This window comes from Oncorhynchus mykiss, chromosome 16 (genome assembly GCF_013265735.2).
Source record: "Oncorhynchus mykiss isolate Arlee chromosome 16, USDA_OmykA_1.1, whole genome shotgun sequence".
Taxonomy (NCBI): Eukaryota; Metazoa; Chordata; class Actinopteri; order Salmoniformes; family Salmonidae; genus Oncorhynchus; species Oncorhynchus mykiss.
Window position 1 is genome coordinate 7,708,518 of NC_048580.1, and position 23,816 is coordinate 7,732,333.

The following is a 23,816-nucleotide window of genomic DNA, read 5'->3' on the forward strand; positions in this document are numbered from 1 at the left end:
TTCTTTTTTTTTCTTCCGGGAGATCTCTTAACCAATGGGAGGGAGGTCGCGGACGCACAGATCTTCTGATGGAATTGTCATGGTATCTCGCGATAGTTGCTCTACAACGCCATCTAGCTAGGGATGGGGACGCAACAATAACGAATAAACACTAGATTGTGTTGTTGTTGCTTTGTGTTTTTCTGCTTTGTGTTGGCCAATGACAGGCTTTGAATTACCAGTCGGCCATATTGGTAATCTGCAGAAGATGCAGTCCTCATAGAATGAAGTGAATTCTACATGATTTAAGTTAAATGTTTCAAGGACAAAATTACATTTATTTTATGTATTTTGTTGTTGTTGTTGTAGTGGGGACAGTAACATTAATTATCTCAAAAAAAGTATACTTTAAGGAAAATGTATTTCTAAATGTTTTTATTCATATGTTAAGCTCACATGATATAATTTAATAGCATTATGCATTAAGGTGTTTGTAATCGATTAAACGTGGCAAAAACAAATGTTTTTCTATTGCTTCTAAAATCATTGTTACAACGATGGGACAGTAGTAAAATGGAGGAGTGGTGGCTTCGAAACAGCGCCCCCTACTAGTCTTCTAGTATACATAAACCATTGGCCACACGGAGAGCTCCAATGCCCATTTGTGCCTCTGAAACGGATCTAGAATCAGATTTCTCTTCTGTTATCCCATCCTAAAGCCAACCCAGGATCAATAGCTAGTGGAATAAGTACCAGGGACAAAACCAGTAGCGGTGCTTGGTAAAATCTCTAGGAAGCCAAGTCAAGGCAGTAAAAAAGCCATATTACAACCTACAACCTTGTGATAATTGTGTTGTTTGTTCTATAACCCATTAGTTCACACGCCACCGTGATATACAATAAGGCCGTGACAACAAAAAGACAACAATCACACAGTGGCGGAATAAATTCAACAACAGATACGTTTGTTTCATCACAAAACCAGAGAGAAACATCTGTCCGGTGACAAAGCAAATACGGCAAAGTGACAAGCCGTTATTATCACCTGCAGCATGGTTAAGCAAGTTAACGTTTTCAACACTAAACAACTACTGATTTAGAACCATGGAGTTACAGCAAGTCATCACAAAGACAACAGGGGCCCCTGCCTCCGCTATACCAGCACCATTTCAACTTAAACTGCTTCAAGTTAGCATTCTAAAGCATTTTTTCAACTGCGGACACCGTGTTGTCATATTTTATGCTGTCTGTCAACTTTGCCATCCTCAAGGCTATTAAGTGATGGGCATCAACGTGTCTTCTGTGATTATAGCTCAGCTTTTCTGTTGCTGAACGTGTAACATCCAATTTACACAGGCATTCTTTCAATCCGTAGAGTTTTCAAGTCGTGGTTTCTGACAAATCCCTGAAAATCCCAAATCTTTCACGTACCATTGTAATGTTCCTACAGTCTAGTATCACAAGTCTGTCCTACTATCTGCGACGACAAGCAGAAGGGTATGTGAAACACCCCACCCATCCTCGGTCTTTATAAAATGAGAATGAATCGAATTGGTTTTTCCCCCACGCATGTTCAAATAAAGTTTTAGTATATTGAGATCGGACTGCCTTCTTAGTGGTTTTTCCACCACACTGTAAATTAGTCCTCAGATGTCAATGATAACATCTGCATACAGAGGTAGCCTACTTGTTATCAACATAGTCTGCATGCCCATAGTGAACCTTCTAAAATAGATTTTGGGCACTGTATATGCCTACTCATAATGCGACAATCAACAAGGCACACAACTGTAGAATCTGTTCACATTGTTGTTCAATTATTTTGTTGATACAGTGTAGATGGAGTGCGATAAAGTAATATGTTTGGCATTTAGTTACACAGTTGCAGTTCAATTGCAGTAACTACCACACCACCCTTTCTCACAGTTTTGCTACTTTAAAAACTGATTGGTAACCTATTCATTAATCAGTGACAAGTAAAGCGTCTGAATAGTTCTGATGCTAACAATAAGCTTATTTTCAGACAGAGATAATACATTTGAATGGACGAAGGGATAGAGGCATAGATCGGTTACCTAACTGAACCTGGAAAACAACAGATGATTATTGCCTTACGCAAACTGTAAGTGATCCGAGAATAACTCAGATTACAGGTGTGTGTGTGTGTGTGTGTGTGTGTGTGTGTGTGTGTGTGTGTGCGTGTGTGTGTGCGTGTGTGTGTGTCTGTGTCTGTGTCTGTGTGTGTGTGTGTGTGTGTGTGTGTGTCTGTGTGTGTGTGTGTGCGCTGTAGCTTTGGTTGTGCTGTGCTGTGGTGCCTGCATACAGAGCATGCATATCGCTTTTGTTAATGAGAATTGGTGTCACGATAAGTTATATTTCTTATTATATAGGGCGGGTAAGGTCATGTGTTTGTGTCCAAATTTCCTTCCTAGGGGTACCCAGGGACTATCCTGGGTGTGACACAGTGCAAGTATCCTGGAGGCATTTAATGACTGTCCTGGAGGCATTTAGTGACTATCCTGGAGGCATTTAGTGACTATCCTGGAGGCATTTAGTGACTATCCTGGAGGCATTTAATGACTATCCTGGAGACATTTAGCGACTATCCTGGAGGCACATAGTGACTATCCTGGAGGCACATAGTGACTATCCTGGAGGCATTTAGTGACTATCCTGGAGGCATTTAGTGACTATCCTGGAGGCATTTAGTGACTATCCTGGAGGCATTTAGTGACTATCCTGGAGGCATTTAATGACTATCCTGGAGACATTTAGTGACTATCCTGGAGGCATTTAATGACTATCCTGGAGGCATTTAGTGACTATCCTGGAGGCATTTAGTGACTATCCTGGAGGCATTTAGTGACTATTCTGGAGGCATTTAGTGACTATCCTGGAGGCATTTAATGACTATCCTGGAGACATTTAGTGACTATCCTGGAGGAATTTAGTGACTATCCTGGAGGCATTTAATGACTATCCTGGAGACATTTAGTGACTATCCTGGAGGCACATAGTGACTATCCTGGAGGCACTTAGTGACTATCCTGGAGGCATTTAATGACTGTCCTGGAGGCATCTAATGACTATCCTGGAGGCATTTAGTGACTATCCTGGAGGCACTTATTGACTATCCTGGAGGCACTTATTGACTATCCTGGAGGCAATTAGTGACTATCCTGGAGGCATTTAGTGACTATCCTGGAGGCACTTAGTGACTATCCTGGGGGGGCATTTAATGACTATCCTGGGGGGCATTTAGTGACTAGCCTCGAGGTGACAGAAAGGCATTTTGTGGCAACAGGCAACTTGGTCCGGTCCAAGGTATTTTTCGGTGTTGTCCTCAGACACTCTTTACATGGCCAGTCAGTGCTACCACACTCACCCTGCAAAACCCTGGAGGCTCACATCCACAGGGGAAAGACAGGGATATACATAGATTAGAGGGGGGGATGTTGTGTGTATTGTATTTTGTATACAGTGACTGTACATGATTGGGGCTACTGGTGTGGCTATATTTTAGTAATATTGTCAGTGTGACGAGTAAAGTTCACTCTTAGAAAAAAGGGTTCCAAAAGGGTTCTGCGGTTGTCCCCATAGAGAACCCTTTTTGGTTACATGTATAGCTCTTTGTGGTTCCATGTAGAACCCTTTGTGGAACGGGTTCTACCTGGAACCCAAAAGGCTTCTACTTGGAAACAAATGGGGTTCTTCAAAAGGTTATTCTATGGGTACAGCCAAAGAACCCGTTTGGTTCTAGATAGCACCTTTTTTTCTAGAGTGTAGGAGTAAAAAAGAAGTGTTTGCTCTCTAGGTGGTTAAGTGGTGTCTTTGCCATATGCATGTTCCTAGCCAATCCTTGTAGATCTAGAGCCATGGGGTTTGGGGTCGGTTTGGAAGTAGGCCTTGGGGTTTGAAAGTAGGCCTTGGGGTTTGGGGTGGGTTTGGAAGTAGGCCTTGGGGTTTGGAAGTAGGCCTTGGGGTTTGGGGTGGGTTTGGAAGTAGGCCTTGGGGTTTGGGGTGGGTTTGGAAGTAGGCCTTGGGGTTTGGGGTGGGTTTGGAAGTAGGCCTTGGGGTTTGGGGTGGGTTTGGAAGTAGGCCTTGGGGTTTGGGGTGGGTTTGGAAGTAGGCCTTGGGGTTTGGTAGTGGGTTTGGAAGTAGGCCTTGGGGTTTGGGGTGGGTTTGGAAGTAGGCCTTGGGGTTTGGGGTCGGTTTGGAAGTAGGCCTTGGGGTTTGGTGTGGGTTTGGAAGTAGGCCTTGGGGTTTGGGGTGGGTTTGGAAGTAGGCCTTGTTGTTTGGGGTGGGTTTGGAAGTAGGCCTTGGGGTTTGGTGTGGGTTTGGAAGTAGGCCTTGGGGTTTGGGGTGGGTTTGGAAGTAGGCCTTGGGGTTTGGTGTGGGTTTGACTTAAGGAAGTGGATGGCTGCAAACGTTCCACCAAGAAACAAAGGGATCTTCTGTTGAATCTGACAATTAATCTTGATGGTTGTACAGTCGTCTCAAATAAAACTGTGAAGGACCTCGGCGTTACTCTGGACCCTGATCTCTCTTTTGACGAACTTTCTGTCCAAAAATGATGCAGAAAAATGAATCCATGCTTTTGTTACTTCTAAGTTAGACTACTGCAATGCTCTACTTTCCGGCTACCCGGATAAAGCACTAAATAAACTTCAGTTAGTGCTAAATACGGCTTCTAGAATCCTGACTAGAACCAAAGAAATTTGATCAAATTACTCCAGTGCTAGCCTCCCTACATTGGCTTCCTGTTAAGGCAATTGCTGATTTCAAGGTTTTACTGCTAACCTACAAAGCATTACATGGGCTTGCTCCTACCTATCTTTCTGATTTGGTCCTGCCGTACATACCTACACGTACGCTACGGTCACAAGACGTAGGCCTCCTAACTGTCCCTAGAATTTCTAAGCAAACAGCTGAGAGCAGGGCTTTCTCCTATAGAGCTCCATTTTTATGGAATGGTCTGCCTACCCACGTGAGAGACGCAGACTCGGTCTCAACCTTTAAGTCTTTACTGAAGACTCATCTCTTCAGTGGGTCATATGATTGAGTGTAGTCTGGCCCAGGAGTGTGAAGGTGAATGGAAAGGCTCTGGAGCAACGAACCGCCCTTGCTGTCTCTGCCTGGCCGGTTCCCCTCTTTCCACTGGGATTCTCTGCCTCCAACCCTATTACAGGGGCTGAGTCACTGGCTTACTGGTGCTCTTTCATGCCGTCCCTAGGAGGGGTGCATCACTTGAGTGGGTTGAGTCACTGACGTGATCTTGCTGTCTGGGTTTGCGCCCCCCCTTGGGTTGTGCCGTGGCGGAGATCTTTGTGGGCTATACTCGGCCTTGTCTCAGGATGGTAAGTTGGTGGTCGAAGATATCCCTCTAGCGGTGTGGGGGCTGTGCTTTGGCAAAGTGGATGGGGTTATATCCTTCCTGTTTGGCCCTGTCCGGGGGTATCATCGGATGGGGCCACAGTGTCTCCTGACCCCTCCTGTCCCAGCCTCCAGTATTTATGCTGCAGTAGTTTATGTGTCGGGGGGCTAGGGTCAGGTTGTTATATCTGGAGTACTTCTCCGGTCTTATCCGGTGTCCTGTGTGAATTTAAGTATGCTCTCTCTAATTCTCTCTTTCTCTCTTTCTGTCTCTCTCTCGGAGGACCTGAGCCCTAGGACCATGCCTCAGGACTACCTGGCATGATGATTCCTTGCTGTCCCCAGTCCACCTGGTCGTGCTGCTGCTCCAGTTTCAACTGTTCTACCTGCGGCTATGGAATCCTGACCTGTTCACCGGACGTGCTACCTGTCCCAGACCTGCTGTTTTCAACTCTCTAGAGACAGCAGGAATGGTAGAGATACTCTTAATGATCGGCTATGAAAAGCCAACTGACACTTACTCCTGAGGTGCTGACTTGCTGCACCCTCGACAACTACTGTGATTATTATTATTTGACCATGCTGGTCATTTATGAACATTTGAACATCTTGGCCATGTTCTGTTATAATCTCCACCCGGCATAGCCAGAAGAGGACTAGCCACCCCTCATAGCCTGGTTCCTCTCTAGGTTTCTTCCTAGGTTTTGGCCTTTCTAGGGAGTTTTTCCTAGCCACCGTGCTTCTACACCTGCATTGCTTGCTGTTTGGGGTTTTAGGCTGGGTTTCTGTACAGCACTTTGAGATATCAGCTGATGTACAAAGGGCTATATAAATCAATTGGATTTGATTTGTTTTGTTTTGTTTGGAAGTGAGCACAGCTGTCCTCAGGAAGGGTTCAGAGTCAAACCCATATGACTGCCTCTACATGGTGAAACCCACGGGTTTCTCGGTCATCCTCTTTCACGTCTTTACGTGAATATAGGAAGAGGGGTGTTGAATTTTGTCCTGCGGTAGACACCTTATCCCAGGTTCATTCCTCAAATGTAGAACTTGTGTTACACTGCGTTTACTGGAGTTTAAATATTAGCTATTTGATAACATCATATTGAGATGTGATTTCTGTTTGTCAATGAAACACAAACATGATCGGAACTTAAAATATTGTACATCACAAACCACATCACAGACTGCAGTACAAAACAATCACATATTGTGTATTTTTTATTTTATTTAACTAGGCAAGTCAGTTAAGAACAAATTCTTATTTACAATGACGGCCTACCCCGGCCAAACCCTAACGACGCTGGCCCAATTGTGCACCGCCCTATGGGACTCCCAATCACAGCCAGTTGTGACACAGCCTGGTTGTGTGAAGTGACGCCTCAAGCACTGAGATGCAGTGCCTTAGACTGCTCCGCCACTCAGGAGCTCCAGTTACTGATGCCCTCTCTCTCTCTCTCTCTCTCTCTCTCTCTCTCGCTCTCTCTCTCGCTCTCTCCTCTATCCCTCCCTCTCTCCTCTATCCCCCCTCTCTCTCTCTCCTCTATCTCCACTCCCCTCTCTCTCTCCTCTATCCCCCCCTCTCTCTCCTATACCCCCCCCCCCTCTCTCCTGTCCGCCCCCCCCCCCCCCGCCCCCCTCTCTCGTTCCTGCAGGAGATGGAGGTCCCCAGTGTGATGATGTTGCCCATGCTATTCCACATCTATTACCAGATCAGTCCAAGGTCAAGAACAAAGTAGAGGTCGTCACTGATGTCTAGAGTGGGAAGTGGTGAGGATTTTCAATAGTCTTATTTGTAATTCAATCTCAATTCAAATGGGGGAAATTTGAATGAACTGTATAAATGCATCACCATTAAAGAATAGCCTGGGAATAAACCATGTAACATGCTGAGTGATTTAAAAAGTCATAGTCAACCGATCAGTAATATAATAGGGATCTCTAATCAGTTGTACAACTGAAATGTGTCTTCCGCATAATTGACATCCACGTCTTAGGCGAGCAGTGGTTTAACTGCCTTGATCAGTGGCAGAGAAACAGATTTTTTCCTTGTCAGCTCAGGGATTTGATCCAGCAACTTTTGATTCCTGGCCCAACGCTCTAACCGTTAGGCTACCTGCCACCTTTAGTAAAAAAAAAATGGTATCTTTAATTTACAATAGGTAGAATCTATGAAACTAGAAAGGTTCAGAACTTTTGTGAACATCACAGCACAGTTGGAAAATATATGGCAAATAGGAATCAAAACTGGATGGTGTTCAGAGATAGATGGGAGAGGTTGAGTGGAGCAGAAGGATGGGACTGCATGGTCTTTAGAGATAGATGGGAGGGGTTGAGTGGAGCTGAAGGATGGGACTGGATGGTCTTTAGAGATAGATGGGAGAGGTTGAGTGGAGCAGAAGGATGGGACTGGATGGTCTTTAGAGATAGATGGGAGGGGTTGAGTGGAGCAGAAGGATGGGACTGGATGGTGTTCAGAGATAGATGGGAGGGGTTGAGTGGAGCTGAAGGATGGGACTGGATGGTCTTTAGAGATAGATGGGAGGGGCTGAGTGGAGCTGAAGCATGGGACTGGATGGTCTTTAGAGATAGATGGGAGGGGCTGAGTGGAGCTGAAGGATGGGACTGGATGGTCTTTAGAGATAGATGGGAGGGGCTGAGTGGAGCTGAAGGATGGGACTGGATGGTGTTCAGAGATAGATGGGAGGGGTTGAGTGGAGCTGAAGGATGGGACTGGATGGTCTTTAGAGATAGATGGGAGGGGCTGAGTGGAGCAGAAGGATGGGACTGGATGGTCTTTAGAGATAGATGGGAGGGGCTGAGTGGAGCTGAAGGATGGGACTGGATGGTGTTCAGAGATAGATGGGAGGGGTTGAGTGGAGCTGAAGGATGGGACTGGATGGTCTTTAGAGATAGATGGGAGGGGCTGAGTGGAGCTGAAGGATGGGACTGGATGGTGTTCAGAGATAGATGGGAGGGGTTGAGTGGAGCTGAAGGGTGGGACTGGATGGTCTTTAGAGATAGATGGGAGGGGCTGAGTGGAGCTGAAGGATGGGACTGGATGGTCTTTAGAGATAGATGGGAGGGGCTGAGTGGAGCTGAAGGATGGGACTGGATGGTGTTCAGAGATAGATGGGAGGGGTTGAGTGGAGCTGAAGGATGGGACTGGATGGTCTTTAGAGATAGATGGGAGGGGTTGAGTGGAGCTGAAGGATGGGACTGGATGGTGTTCAGAGATAGATGGGAGGGGTTGAGTGGAGCTGAAGGATGGGACTAAAAACAAACAAAAGATAACTATTGTAAAATGTACTGTGTCCGTAAAATGTATATAGTACGTACAAACTGGAAGTAGGAGCCTAAGAGTTGTCGGCCATTAGATAACTCCAATTAAGGGAGGGATGGTAGGGTTAGTGGAAAATCATTAAGGAAAATATGTATAATATATATATATATATATATATATATATATATATATATATATATATATATATATATATACACACACTGCCGGTCAAAAGTTTTAGAACACCTAGGGTTTTTCTTTATTTTTTACTATTTTCTACATTGTAGAATAATAGTGAAGATGTCAAAACTATGAAATAACACATAAGGAATCATGTTGTAACCAAAAAAGTGTTAAACAAATCAAAGTATATTTAATATTTGAGATACTTTAAATAGCCACCTTTTGCCTTGATGACAGTTTTTCACACTCTTGGCATTCTCTCAACCAGCTTCATGAGGTAGGGACCTGGAATGCATTTCAATTAGCAGGTGTGCTTTCTTAAAAGTTATTTTGTGGAATTTATTTCCTTCTTAATGTGTTTGAGCCAATCAGTTGTGTTGTGACAATGTTGGGGGGTATACAGAAGATTGCCCTATTTGGTAAAATACCAAAGTCCATATTATGGCAAGAACAGCTTAAATAAGTTAAGAGAATCAACCGTCAATCATTACTTTAAGACATGAAGGTCAGTCAATATGGAACATTTCAATGCAGGCGCAAAAACCATCAAAGCATTGATGAAACTGGCTCTCATGAGGACCACCACAGGAAAGGAAGACTCAGAGGTAACTCTGGTGCAGAGGATAAGTTAGAGTTACCAGCCTCAGAAATTGCAGCCCAAATAAGTGCTTCACGGAGTTCAAGTAACAGACACATCTCAACATCAACTACTCAGAGGAAACTGTGTGAATCAGGCCTTCATGGTTGAATTGCTGCAAAGAAACCACTACTATAGGACACCGATAAGAAGAAGAGACTTGCTTGGGCCAAGAAACATGAGTAATGGACATTAGACTGGTGGAAATTTGTCCTTTGGTCTTGAGTCCAAATTGGAGATTTTTGGTTCCAACCGCTGTGTCTTTGTGAGACACGGTGTGGGTGAACGGGTGATCTCTGCATGTGTGGTTCCCACCGTAAAGCACGGAAGAGGAGGGGGTGTTATGGTGTGGGGGTGCTTTGCTGGTGACACTGTCAGTGATTTATTTATAATTCAAGGCACACTTAACCAGAATGGCTACCACAGCATTCTGCAGCAATACTCCATCCCATCTGGTTTGGCGTATCATTTGTTTTTCAACAGGACAATGACCCAACACACCTCCAGACTGTGTAAGGGCTATTTTACCAAGAAGGAGAGTGATGGAGTGCTGCATTAGATGACCTGGCCTCCACAATCACCTGACCTCAACCAAATTAAGATGGTTTGGGATGAGTTGGACCGCAGAGTGAAGGAAAAGCAGCCTAGGAAAAGTGCTCAGCATATGTGTGAACTCCTTCAAGACTGTTGGAAAAGCATTCCAGGTGAAGCTGGTTGAGAGAATGCCAAGAGTGCAAAGATGTCATGAAGGGATAAGGTGGCTACTTGGAAGAATCTCAAATATAAAATATATTTAGATTTTTTTACACTTTTTTGGTTACTGTATGATTCCATATGTGCTATTTCATAGTTTGGATGTCTTCGCTATTATTCTACAATGTAGAAAATAGCAAAAAAAAAACCCTTGAATGAGTAGGTGTCCAAACTTTTGTCTGGTACTGTATATAAATATATATATATATTTATTTACAAAAAAATTGGATTGGAAATGATGAAGAAACATACATAGAAGCCAACATCTATCTGCAATATTAAAGTTGATCTACCCCTTTAAAAATAAAAACGATTGTTCAATGCAGAAACAAGAGGCTTCCACCTTGAACAGGGTTAATACCACAGTTAATTAAATCCATCCCTCTCTCTCAGGTTTCAGGTAAGACCCAAGTGCAGACTGTGTAGAAGTAACAAGGTTTATTGCAACAACAGGGGCAGGCAAACGACAGGTCAAGGCAGGCAGAGGTCGGTAATCCAGAGTAGCGAGGCCCAGGGACAGGTAAAGCAGAGGTCGGTAATCCAGAGTAGCGAGGCCAAGGTACAGGACCTCAGGCAGGCCCAGGGACAGGTAAGGCAGAGGTCGGTAATCCAGAGTAGCGAGGCCAAGGTACAGGACCTCAGGCAGGCCCAGGGACAGGTAAGGCAGAGGTCGGTAATCCAGAGTAGGGGCAAAGGCACAGGATGGTAGGCAGGCTCAGAGTCAGGACAGGCAATGGTCAAAACCAGGAGGACGAGGAAAAAGAGAGCCTGCGGAAAAGCAAGAGCTGAGACAAACGGTGGTTGACTTGAACAAACAAGACAAACTGGCACAGACAGACAGAAAACACAGGTATAAATACCCAGGGGATAAGTGGGTAAGATTGGCGACACCTGGAGGTGGGTGGAGACAAGAACAAGGACAGGTGAAACGGATCAGGGCTTGACACTTTCTCTCCCACTCCTTTCTCCCTCCATACCTCCCTCCCAGTCCAGAGTGTGCTTGTCTCTTCCATAAGGGTGGTGCCAAGTTGATTCTGTGTGGGGCCAGCTGGGACAAGATGACAAGATTAACTCTGTACAACACTTTGGCTGACCCCAGAGTGGTGAGTCATTAACCAGCAGGGCTGATCCCAGAGTGGGGAGTCATTAACCAGCAGGGCTGATCCCAGAGTGGGGAGTCATTAACCAGCAGGGCTGATCCCAGAGTGGGGAGTCATTAACCAGCAGGGCTGATCCCAGAGTGGGGAGTCATTAACCAGCAGGGCTGATCCCAGAGTGGGGAGTCATTAACCAGCAGGGCTGATCCCAGAGTGGGGAGTCATTAACCAGCAGGGCTGATCCCAGAGTGGTGAGTCATTAACCAGCAGGGCTGAACCCAGAGTGGTGAGTCATGAACCAGCAGGGCTGACCCCAGAGTGGTGAGTCATTGACCAGCGAGGCTGAACCCCAGAGTGGTGAGTCATTGACCAGCAGGGCTGATCCCAGAGTGGGGAGTCATTAACCAGCAGGGCTGATCCCAGAGTGGGGAGTCATTAACCAGCAGGGCTGATCCCAGAGTGGGGAGTCATTAACCAGCAGGGCTGATCCCAGAGTGGGGAGTCATTAACCAGCAGGGCTGATCCCAGAGTGGGGAGTCATTAACCAGCAGGGCTGATCCCAGAGTGGTGAGTCATTAACCAGCAGGGCTGATCCCAGAGTGGGGAGTCATTAACCAGCAGGGCTGATCCCAGAGTGGTGAGTCATTAACCAGCAGGGCTGAACCCAGAGTGGTGAGTCATGAACCAGCAGGGCTGACCCCAGAGTGGTGAGTCATGAACCAGCAGGGCTGAACCCAGCATGGTGAGTCATGTAACAGCAGGGCTGAACCCCAGAGTGGTGAGTCATTGACCAGCAAGGCTGAACCCCAGAGTGGTGAGTCATTGACCAGCGAGGCTGAACCCCAGAGAGGTGAGTCATTGACCAGCGAGGCTGAACCCCAGAGTGGTGAGTCATTGACCAGCGAGGCTGAACCCCAGAGAGGTGAGTCATTGACCAGCGAGGCTGAACCCCAGAGTGGTGAGTCATTGACCAGCGAGGCTGAACCCCAGAGTGGTGAGTCATTGACCAGTGCGGCTGAACCCCAGAGTGGTGAGTCACAACACTAATAGGAGTTAACTAATTAAAGTTCTTATCATAGTTTTATGCTTGTCTGTTGTCTCCATCTCCTCTGTCAACATTCCTCTTCTGATGACAGACAATGGCAGGTTATCCCCTCTGAAAGTGCTCTGTCCTCCGGGTGTCTCTCTGCTGCACAGGGCAGAGCAGTGGTGTGTTCGTGGAAAAATGACATATTTTTAAAAGTGCTGAACATGCACCATGCTGAACATGCACTGTACTGAACATGCACCGTACTGAACATGCAACGTACTGAACATGCACCGAACTGAACATGCACCGTACTGAACATGCACCGTACTGAACAGACACCGGGCTGAACATGCACCGTGCTGAACATGCACCGTACTGAACAGACACCATACTGAACAGACACCATACTGAACATGCACCGTACTGAACATGCACCATGCTGAACATGCACCATGCTGAACATGCACCGTACTGAACATGCACCGTACTGAACATGCACCGAACTGAACATGCACCGAACTGAACATGCACCGTACTGAACATGCACCGTACTGAACAGACACCGGGCTGAACATGCACCGAACTGAACATGCACCGTACTGAACAGACACCGGGCTGAACATGCACCATACTGAACATGCACCATACTGAATAGACACCGTACTGAACAGACACCGGGCTGAACATGCACCGTGCTGAACATGCACCGTACTGAACAGACACCGGGCTGAACATGCAACATACTGAACATGCACCGTACTGAACATGCACCATACTGAATAGACACCGTACTGAACAGACACCGGGCTGAACATGCACCGTACTGAACATGCACCATACTGAATAGACACCGTACTGAACAGACACCGGGCTGAACATGCACCGTGCTGAACATGCACCGTACTGAACAGACACCGGGCTGAACATGCAACATACTGAACATGCACCGGGCTGAACATGCACCGTACTGAACATGCACCGTACTGAACATGCACCGTACTGAACATGCACCGGGCTGAACATGCACCGTACTGAACATGCACCATACTGAACATGCACCATACTGAATAGACACCGTACTGAACAGACACCGGGCTGAACATGCACCGTGCTGAACATGCACCGTACTGAACAGACACCATACTATACAGACACCATACTGAATAGACACCATACTGAACAGACACCATACTGAATAGACACCATACTGAACAGACACCATACTGAACATGCACCGTACTGAACATGCACCGTGCTGTACAGACACCATACTATACAGACACCATACTGAACAGACAGTGTACTGAACAGACAGCTCTCTCTGTCTAGTGTCTCCAAACACATGCATACTGTATGCACCTACTGGTTTCCAAACACATGCATACTGTATGCACCTACTGGTTTCCAAACAAAAGGAGGGTGTGGCAGTATGTGAGTAGAGACAAATATACATTCATAGACTTCAGTCTAGAAAGACGTTCAGTAAAATCATTAGGCTATATGGTATATGTTTTGAGTTTAAAAATTATATATTCATTCTGGACATTCTGAGGTCTCCTTCTCTCCTCAGTTGGCGTGTGCCCGGACGATCTGGCCAATGAGATTGTGTGAACGGTGAGCAGGAAAAATAAATAGGTTCTGCTGGCCACGCCCATCCCCAGGGTCACTCGCTACCTCCTCTCCTTCTTCCCCTCGTTCTTCTTTGCCACGGTTCCTGGGGGCGCGAAGGACTCTGTCATGGCAGAACAGACGCAGTAGAAGGAAGGAAAGAGAGAAGAAGAGAGTAGAAGGGAAGAGAGAAAATGTAAGAAGGATAATAGAAGGTATAGCATATTACAGCACAGTTCAATACAATGTAATCTAACCCATCAGGGTAGAAGCACATAGTCTACATGTCCACGGCCTCTGATGACATTGCAGTTCGCCTTTGTTCCTGTAGATGGCAGCATTTAACTGTTCTTGTATTCTTACAATGTGCCTGTGCCAAACGTTACACCACCCCTACCACTATCAAGATTCACTTGTTTGTCTCTCACTTTAAATATAGTTGTTTCTATTGGCTATTTCAGTGTGTAGACTAGCCACATTATATGGCCTCATGTGACGATGTAGTTCGGTAGGTGATGGTTGTCTTTTCATTGGGACCTTATTCTTTATCCAATACACTTGTCTGCCTGAATGACTTTATTTGTCTGTGATTTTTATAGAAAACATTTCTGTAAATATTTGGTTGACTTCATTTATATTTCAACGCTATTGTATATGGCACTAATGTCGAGCAATAATACAGACTTGGGATTGATTTTGTTTACAACTTGGGGCTGCAGGTAGCCTAGTGGTTAGAGCGTTGGGCCAGTAACCAAAAGGTTGGTAGATTGACTCCCTGGGCTGACAAGGTAAAAATCTGTTATTCTGCCCCTGAACAAGGCAGGTCGTCAGTGTAAATTAGAATTTGTTCTTCACTGACTTACCTAGTTAAATAAAAAAATACAACATACACACTCAGCCATGTGACCACCATGTCTGGGATGACCCTTCCCTTGTGTGCACACACAAAGCATTGTGATGACCCCTCCCTGTGAAATTGTCATGCAAATGAAGGAGTCAGAAAGAAGGTTGGGCATTAAGTCCCAGCCAACATCATGTCTAGTTTAGTGGATCCATGTCTGTGACATGTTGTCTACTGTTTATTATCTATGTTAATTATAAATTAAAATCATACCCCCCCCCCAAAAAAAACATTTAGTCTGAGACTGAGGTTGTCATCTCCAAGCCTGTGTGTGCTGTATTCAAGTGTGTGTGTGTGTGTGTGTGTGTATGTGAGTTTGTGTGTATCCGTATTTAAGTGTGTGCTTGTGTCCCAGTCTGAGGTCCAGCTGGTCTGCAGGTCTCTCTCCCAAGGGAACCCTCTTCTCTCCCTCTGTCCTGGAGAGGAATCTAACTCTGACACACACATGAATAAATGCAACTCGCTGATATTTTAAAATGCAAAAAAAAAAAAAGACCAGAGGGATGTATTTGAGTGATCAGCTGGACCTTCCAAATTGGCCTTTTAATCTGCAGTATTTACATCTGTCATGTAAGGATGGTGGAATTATCTATGTTTTATTGTATGCAACAAAGGTTATATAATTCACTTATCCATGTTTCATGAGTGAGAGTGGATCATGTATGAGGAATTAAATGACATACATGTGGACAGTATGTGGATAGAATATGTAGTATATATGAAGTATATATGAAGTATATATGAAGTATATATGTAGTATATATGAAGTATATATGAAGTATATATGAAGTATATATGAAGTATATATGAAGTATACATAGGATGTAATAGTATATTGAATACTTTCTGAATGCACTGTATATTTGGGCATTTTGTGACTTTCAAATGAGTATCAATTACTGGTGAGCAGCATTCAAATGACTGAACCAGATATACTGTGCAGTTGGATGCCACGACGACTAAATACTAATTACACATTTACAGTCTCTCCCCATTCATTGGTTATTCATCTCATTTAATATGTAGGTAATAATATCAATTATTGTACTAAATCTATATATGAAGTGGCGTGTATTAAAATGTCAGCCATGACACGATGAGTGAAAGACAGACACCTTGTACCGATACTTACCTCCTCAGGAATGGGCTGTGAGAGAGGCAGGTGATCAACCTTATCGATATTTAAGACTCTGTGTTGACTCTATCCTGAGTTACGGAGGTTATATAGGGGGTAATGATTACCCAAACCTTCATCTACACCAGCTTTACTGCTAGACCTAAAGTAGCTGACAGACCTGATACTGTCAACCCTGGTGCCTTTATTATTTGACTATAAGATATGAGGAAAATGCAAGCATTGTCAATGTCCCTTTGCGTACTTTCCTTCCCCCTCAATGGGCGTTCTGACAATCTCACTGTCTGCGTTGGCTGTTCCATCAGATGATGCCTCTCCATGAGAACGTGCAATGATTGTTGTTTAGATATGATATATTTAATCTTTAAACTAGATTCTAATCTTTTATCAACTCCAGTGTGCACAGATCTTCCTTCCATAGAATGGTTCCTCACAGATGAATCAGAAAATAAAGTATCACTCAGCATGTTACCAGGGAACTGATACAGGAACGGAGGAAAAACATATTCTCCCAGTGTTCTCCAGTGTTAAATCAACACTGATCATGTTAAATTTAAGACATTCCAGGACCAGATTTGTCCAGAGCGGATTGTGGATTCCTATTTGTTTAATTTAATTTAATATTTTTATCTGTAAAATACTAAGACATAAAAGGCATTTTTGGCGCATTTCCCCCCCTAAAATGTTATTTACAGTAAAACATGTACAACATATCAACAGTTCCCTCTGGGCAAGTCGGTACATATATCTAAGGATAACCACACAACATTTGCCCCATGCAGATGTCAAATGGCAGTCAAGCATCCAGACCGGTGCCAGGATAAAGTGACTATGGGGACAATTTAGTGTTCTTGCATTGGAATTATATTGAATTCTGCTTATATCACGCTATACCAATAGAACCATAAATTTAAAATGCAGAGACTGTTATTATTGAGTGTTTTTGAAGTGACAGGTTGGCGCGAAATCTGTAGCCTATCTACGCTGCGCTGTATCAACGTAAAAGTTAGGCCTTCGAGCAGTCATAATGACCCAGATTCAGCAGGAGGCAGGCAGATTGCGGTGCCAATGAGTTTGGGATTTATTTACACAGAGATGATGTTTCAAAGATGAAGATGACAGGCTATTTACAAATATATGTATATACAAAATATTGCCTTCAAAAGGTCAGCATTCAAAGAAAAAAAAACTCTCCTCAGGTCAAATCTGTTTTAACCAAAAAACCATAGGCTCAAATACAGCCTCCCCTTGAATTACCCAAAAGTAAACTAACTACTAGAACATCCCCAAAACCGTCACATAAATACATTTGTGAGCTCTCCAAACAACGTTTCCACTTGGAGAATGAGAATGGTATGAATGTATATTTACTGAATAATCAACATTTCCATAACCAAACATTCTAAATGAATGGGGTAAAATGTTCGTTTCGGTACAATTTTATAAATGCTTACAGATAATTTGTTCTTTAGACATGGTGGGATCTTTTTGTGTCTGTAACACTAATTATCCGAGAAATGGCGGTGGAAACGCCTTTATGCACAACTATTGATATAATAACCATCATTTGGAAATAACCTCCTCCTCTCACTACGACTCGGGGAATACATGCAGTTTATTAGGCTACAGGTTATATAAATTATGATTAACTTCACAGTAGTGAAGTAGTGCACTGTGAACTTCATGCACCTTTCCAATACATATCAAGGTTCTTGCTCTGGTGACTTGACGATCGATGCTAGTTTAACAGGTGTTGTGCCGAAACGCTCCCCACTGCCAGAATCTATGTTTAATATAACAAACATACATTCATTATTACTTTCGGTTGACTAGCCTGACGTGACGTTTGTTCTATAGAAAGTATTTGATTCTGATGTGTGTCGTAGAAAGTATTTGATTCTAGCCACAAAATTAAGGAAATTAGAAGAGGGGGGATTTCGGCAAGGCCATTTTCTTGCCGCTTGTTTCCTTTCGGGCAATAATACAGAGTAGGACCGGAAACATTTGACAGCGAATAGGAAGCGAACTAGCCGGTTAGCAGTCATGTCGAGCAAAAATATATTTCAGACAGAGTTATCCCACATTATGGGGTTATACGTTGAAACAACAGTTAGGGAGATGGAGAGACTCCTCGATGAGTGTGCTGCTGTTTTGGAGAATGAAGAGAATAGTTTACTGAAGAGAGAAATGGAGCGTGTGAATACAACCAACACGGTGAGTCCATCGTTAGCCCTACTGCCGCCAGTATTATTCATATTATTCCTTACGTCGTTTGTAATTTGTTTGTAATACGTTATCCGTATTTCAGTCAGTTGTTCTCAATCTTTCAGATGAAATTTGCGTCATTCATGGAAGTGTTGAGTGAAGGCTTGATGGAGAAAATATCACTGCTGATGATGGTGGACGAAACGGAGGTAAAAACTGTGGAGAATACTGGTGGAGGTGGTGAGAGCTGTGGAGAAGATGGGCGCTTCAGTCGGGAACTAGCAACACAAAAAGTAGCAGTAGAGGGTGAGTAGCTTTTATTTCGATTTTTTTTATTATTGTTGGGTGTTCCCAGTACCCATTTCAAACAGAACATTTCCGTTTCCTGTGTAAATTCAATGATATCATGAGTGTTTTTTTTTTTTTCTTTTTTCAACAATCAGATGATTTATCTTCCTGTTTTTTTCTGCGTGTGCACAGCAACAACCAAGATGACCCTCTCTGTTACAGATGAGGTGTCTTCTTCTGAGTCTGATCATCAGGAGGAGGACCTTGACCCCCTGTCCTCACCTTCATCGGACGAGGAATGCCTAGTTGAGGTTGATCCCAGTCAGCATGCTGACCCATCTGCATCAGACCCAGATAAACAAGGCCCAGCTAGGGATGGAGAAGATGTCCAATGTGGGGATTCTGGACCCCTCACCTGTTCCCATTGTGGAAAATGTTTCAGGAAGAAAGGGTTTCTGACGAGACACATTCAGTCCCGTAAAAAACCCTACAGCTGTTCTCCGTGTAGGAAAGGTTTTGATCTGGCCAAACAGCTTGAGGTACATTCTGTTAAACCACGCATAGAGAACACCTTCAGTTGTAACGACTGCAGTGCGGTGTTTCACCGTAAATGTACTTTGCAGTCCCACTTGAAGGGTCACCTAATGGAGGAAACGGTCACGTGTACAGTTTGTGAAAGAAAGTTTCTAGGGGAAAAAAGACTGGAGTTGCACAAGTGCAATGGACGGAAAATGTTCAGCTGCTCTTCCTGCCCGGAGATCTTAAAGACCAGGGAAGGGTTGTCTTATCGTGAGGAGACACATTCAGAGGAGAGGAAATATAGCTGTGAAACATGCAGCAAAACATTCTTAACCGCTGTGTCCTTAAAAACCCACATGATGTCTCATAAAGAGAAGGATCATCGTTGTACTGTATGTAGCCAACATTTCAGCCGCGCACCTGCTCTCCGAAAGCACATGTTGGTCACCCATCCTGAAGAAATGCCTGAAAAACATTGCATCTGCAGTGTGTGTGGTAGATGTTTCACCAAAAGGAACAATCTGTATAAACACATGAGGACACACAAGGAAGAGAGACTTTTTTCTTGCGACATTTGTGGCAAGAAGTTTAATTCCTCCGGTAATCTCAGCAGACACAATAGAACTCACACGGGCCAGAAATTGTATTCCTGTGACCTTTGTGACAAAAGCTTCACCCAGTCCGGAACCCTGAAGACTCATAAACTAAACGCTCACACTGAAGGTGAAGAAAAGCCTTCTTTCAAGTGTGAGATTTGCGGGGATGTTTGTTCAAGTCGTTATACTCTAAAGAATCACATGGTCACTCACACAGGGAAGAAACCATATCATTGTAGCGTTTGTGGGAAAGGTTTCTTTAGCAATCAACTTCTTAAAGTTCACATTCACATTCACACAGGGGAGAAACCCTTTGAGTGTGATCAATGTGGGAAGAGGTTCAGTCAGAAAAGTCATCTAAAATATCACGAGCGTGTGCACAGCGGTGTCAAAGCATTCGTGTGCGGCGTCTGTGGGAAGGCCTATGCTAATAGACAGAATCTGAAACTCCACAAGTGCAGCATTTCTGCAAAATTGTAGTTCTTTAGCGCCACAGCTAATTAACCATTTTATTTTTTGAATTGGACTCATTCATTCATGTTCCTCCATTGTGAAGTGAAACTACAAAGGATCAATCTAAGGTAAATTATTTGTTGTTCCTGTTGTTGTGACTGTGCTCCATTCTGTGTCCTAGCGCCAGACAGACGGTGCAGTAGCTTGCTCTTAATCACAATGTCACTGTGAATGTATTGATCCTGCTGATTCTAATAAGAGACCTTTCATATTGTTGGAGTCTCTCTTATTGATTATTTTTGTTCTGTACTCATTATCAATCAATATTTCAGCTCAATTTCCAATGTCATCCGGTCGGCGTATGTTTTGTTTACTGAGGTTTCTGAATTTAACTCTCTTAGGCTGATGTCTGTTTGCTTTGTTATCTGGATAATAGCAATGTTTTCCTGCTTAAATATATATTTTTTTGACAATCAACAGAGAAATCCGATGACAGCATTAGTGATTTTTACCCCAGCGTCATTGGTTAGGCTTTAGATTAAAGTATTATTTGTAAAATAATGCATAAACCAATGACTCTTTTTATTCATTTATCCTTCAAGTCACACTGTATTGCGCTGTATCTCCCTCAGCGTGTTATGAGTACAATGGGATTCTATAAGATCTCTGGCAACATATTATACTGAACAAAAATATAAATGCAACATGTAACGTGTTGGTCCCATGTTTCATGAGCTGAAATAAAAGATCCCAGAAATGTTCCATACACACAAAAAGCTTGTTTCCATCATATTTTGTGCACAAATTTGTTTACATCCCTGTTGGTGAGCATTTCTCCTTTGCCAAGATAATCCATCCACCTGACAGGTGTGGCATATCAAGAAGCTGATTAAACAGATGATTACACAGGTGCACCTTGTGTTGGGGACAATAAAAGGCCACTCTAAAATGTGCAGTTTTGACACACAACACAATGCCTCAGATATCTCATGTTTTGAGGGAGTGCAACTGATATGCTGACTGCAAGAATGTCCACCAGAGATGTTACCAGATAATTGACTGTTCATTTCTATACCAGAAGCTGTCTCCAAATGTCATTTTAGAGAATTTGGCCAGCTGGCCTCGCAACCGCAGACCACGTGTAAACTCGCCATCCCATGACCTCCACATCCGGCTTCTTCACCTACGGGATCGTCTGAGACAAGCCATCCGGACAGCTGATGAAAATGTGGGTTTGCACAAACTGAAGATTTTCTGCACAAACTGTCAGAAACCGTCTCAGGGAAGCTCATCTGCATGCTCGTCGTCCTCACCAGGGTCTTGACCTGACTGCAGTTCGCCGTCATGACCGTCTTCAGTGGGAAAATGCTCACATTCGATGGTCACTGACACGCTGGAGAAGTGTGCTCTTCACGGATGAATCCCGATTTCAACTGTACCGGGCAGATGGTGTCGTGTGGGCGAGTGGATTGCTGATGTCAACGTTGTGAACAGAGCACCGCATGGTGCCGGTGGGGTTATGGTACGGGCAGGCATAAACTACGGACAACACACAATTGCATTTTATGTTGCAATGATCCGTACACAATTCATGGAAGCTGAAAATGTCCCAGTTCTTCCATGGCCTGCATACTCAGCAGACATCTCACCCATTTGAGCATGTTTGGGATGCTCTGGATCGAAGTCTACCACAGTGTGTTCCAGTTCCCGCCAATATCCAGAAACTTTGAACAGCCATTGAAGAGGTGGGACAACATTCCACAGGCCACAACCAACATCCTGATCAACTCTATGCGAAGGAGATGTGTTGCGCTGCATGAGGCAGATGGTCGTCACACCAGATACTGACTGGTTTTCTGATTTACGCCCCTACCTTTTTCTTAAAGATACAGTATCTGTAACCAACAGATGTGTATCTGTATTCCAGTGGAGGCTGCTGAGGTGAAGACTGCTCAAATTAATGGCTGAAACTGAGCAAATGTAAACCATGTATTTGATACCATTTCGCTCTAGCCATTACCACAAGCCCGTCCTCCCCAATTAAGTTGGCACCAACCTCCTGTGCTGTGTTCCCAGTCATGTGATTAGGGACAGAGATTAGGGCCTAATTCATTTATTTAAATTGACTGATTTCCTTATATGAACTGCGACTCAGTAGAAATCTTTGAAATTGTGGCACATTGCATTTATATTATTGAATAGAGGGGCCACTGAGCTGGGAAACCTGGTTAGAGTGTAGGGACGGCAGGTAGACTAGTGGTTAGAGTGTAGGGACGGCAGGTAGCCTAGTGGTTAAAGTGTAGGGACGGCAGGTAGCCTAGTGGTTAGATTACATTGCATTTATATTATTGAATAGAAGGGCCACTGAGCTGGGAAACCTGGTTAGAGTGTAGGGACGGCAGGTAGACTAGTGGTTAGAGTGTAGGGACGGCAGGTAGCCTAGTGGTTAGAGTGTAGGGACGGCAGGTAGCCTAGTGGTTAGATTACATTGCATTTATATTATTGAATAGAAGGTCCACTGAGCTGGGAAACCTGGTTAGAGTGTAGGGACGGCAGGTAGCCTAGTGGTTAGAGTGTAGGGACGGCAGGTAGCCTAGTGGTTAGAGTGTAGGGACGGCAGGTAGCCTAGTGGTTAGAGTGTAGGGACGGCAGGTAGCCTAGTGGTTAGAGTGTAGGGACGGCAGGTAGACTAGTGGTTAGAGTGTAGGGACGGCAGGTAGCCTAGTGGTTAGAGTGTAGGGACGGCAGGTAGCCTAGTGGTTAGATTACATTGCATTTATATTATTGAATAGAAGGGCCACTGAGCTGGGAAACCTGGGGAATAGGAAGCCTTGCAGCCTGTCTGAGTTGTACGATCTGATTTGTCGAACCAGAAGGTCATCCTTAATAGGAACAAATATGATCAAATACAGACATCACCATGTGAAATCTGCAATAGCTCCAACAAACTAAAGTCCTTTTGTTGTCAGTAACCTACTAAGGTCTGCTCTGTTGTAGTCTTCAAGGCTGTGTTTGGATTCGGCAGCGTTGAATTGGTGCGACTCAGCCCAAAGTACAGTTGCCTGACTGGGCCTGTCATAACGGATACAGTGCATTCGGAAAGTAAAAGTAAAATGCAAATGAATTACTTAAAAATCATACAATGTGATTTTCTGGATTTTTGTTTTTGATTCTGTCTCTCACAGTTGAAGTGTACCTATGATAGACCTCTACATGCTTTGTAAGTAGGAAAACCTGCAAATTTGGAAGTGCATCAAATACTTGTTCTCCCCAGTTTGTGTGTGTGTGTATGTATGTATGTATGTATATGTATGTATGTGTGTGTATATATATATATGTATATATATGTGTATATGTATATGTATATACGTAGTCAGAGAGAGTGTGTGTATTTAGCCAGGACCGGGGACACATTATAACGTGTCACCAGGTCATATTAAAGGTGAATCCAGAGGAGGACACGCAGGGATTACCACCCATATCGCCACACTCCCTAATCTACCTAATCAGATAACAGATTTATCTGGGATAACAGACGTGTCGTGACCTCGTCTCCCCCCTCCCTGAGCTCCTTGTAATTCTCTCTCTCTCTCCATGAGAGTAACATTATACAAGGCTAGCAGATGTGTTAGGAGTCCCAGGAAATCAGGGCAGACATTTCAGCAGGTAGTAATCCTCCTCTAACTCTTAATGGAGATTAGTGAGCTCTGAGGCATGAGCTTGGAAACAGACATTAACCTGCTTTCTACTGGGGCTGCATGGGGTCCCACTGTGTG

At 44.2% G+C, this 23,816-nt stretch overlaps 1 protein-coding gene across 2 annotated transcripts; it reads left to right on the forward strand.

Moving 5' to 3' along the window:
• The first annotated feature begins 17,941 nt into the window (after positions 1-17,941).
• Positions 17,942-20,802, forward strand: LOC110491305 (oocyte zinc finger protein XlCOF6). Of its 2 annotated transcripts, none has more exons than XM_021564658.2 (3): positions 17,942-18,193; positions 18,310-18,490; positions 18,665-20,802. In XM_021564658.2, the coding sequence occupies exons 1-3, from the start codon at positions 18,023-18,025 to the stop codon at positions 20,065-20,067; spliced, it is 1,755 nt and encodes a 584-aa protein (XP_021420333.2). In that variant the 5' UTR covers positions 17,942-18,022; the 3' UTR covers positions 20,068-20,802. The 2 variants fall into 2 exon arrangements, with proteins under 2 accessions (XP_021420333.2, XP_021420335.2); XM_021564660.2 differs by having other exon boundaries at positions 18,695-20,802.
• Positions 20,803-23,816: the final 3,014 nt, after the last annotated feature.

What these genes read in the sequence shown, in the direction of transcription:
- LOC110491305 (XM_021564658.2), top strand. Translation starts at nt 18,023, where the DNA reads ATGTCGAGCAAAAATATATTTCAGACAGAGTTATCCCACATTATGGGG. An exon ending in GTGTGAATACAACCAACACG is followed by an intron (nt 18,194 to 18,309) that starts GTGAGTCCATCG and finishes TCAATCTTTCAG; the next exon opens with ATGAAATTTGCGTCATTCAT. An exon ending in ACAAAAAGTAGCAGTAGAGG is followed by an intron (nt 18,491 to 18,664) that starts GTGAGTAGCTTT and finishes GCGTGTGCACAG; the next exon opens with CAACAACCAAGATGACCCTC.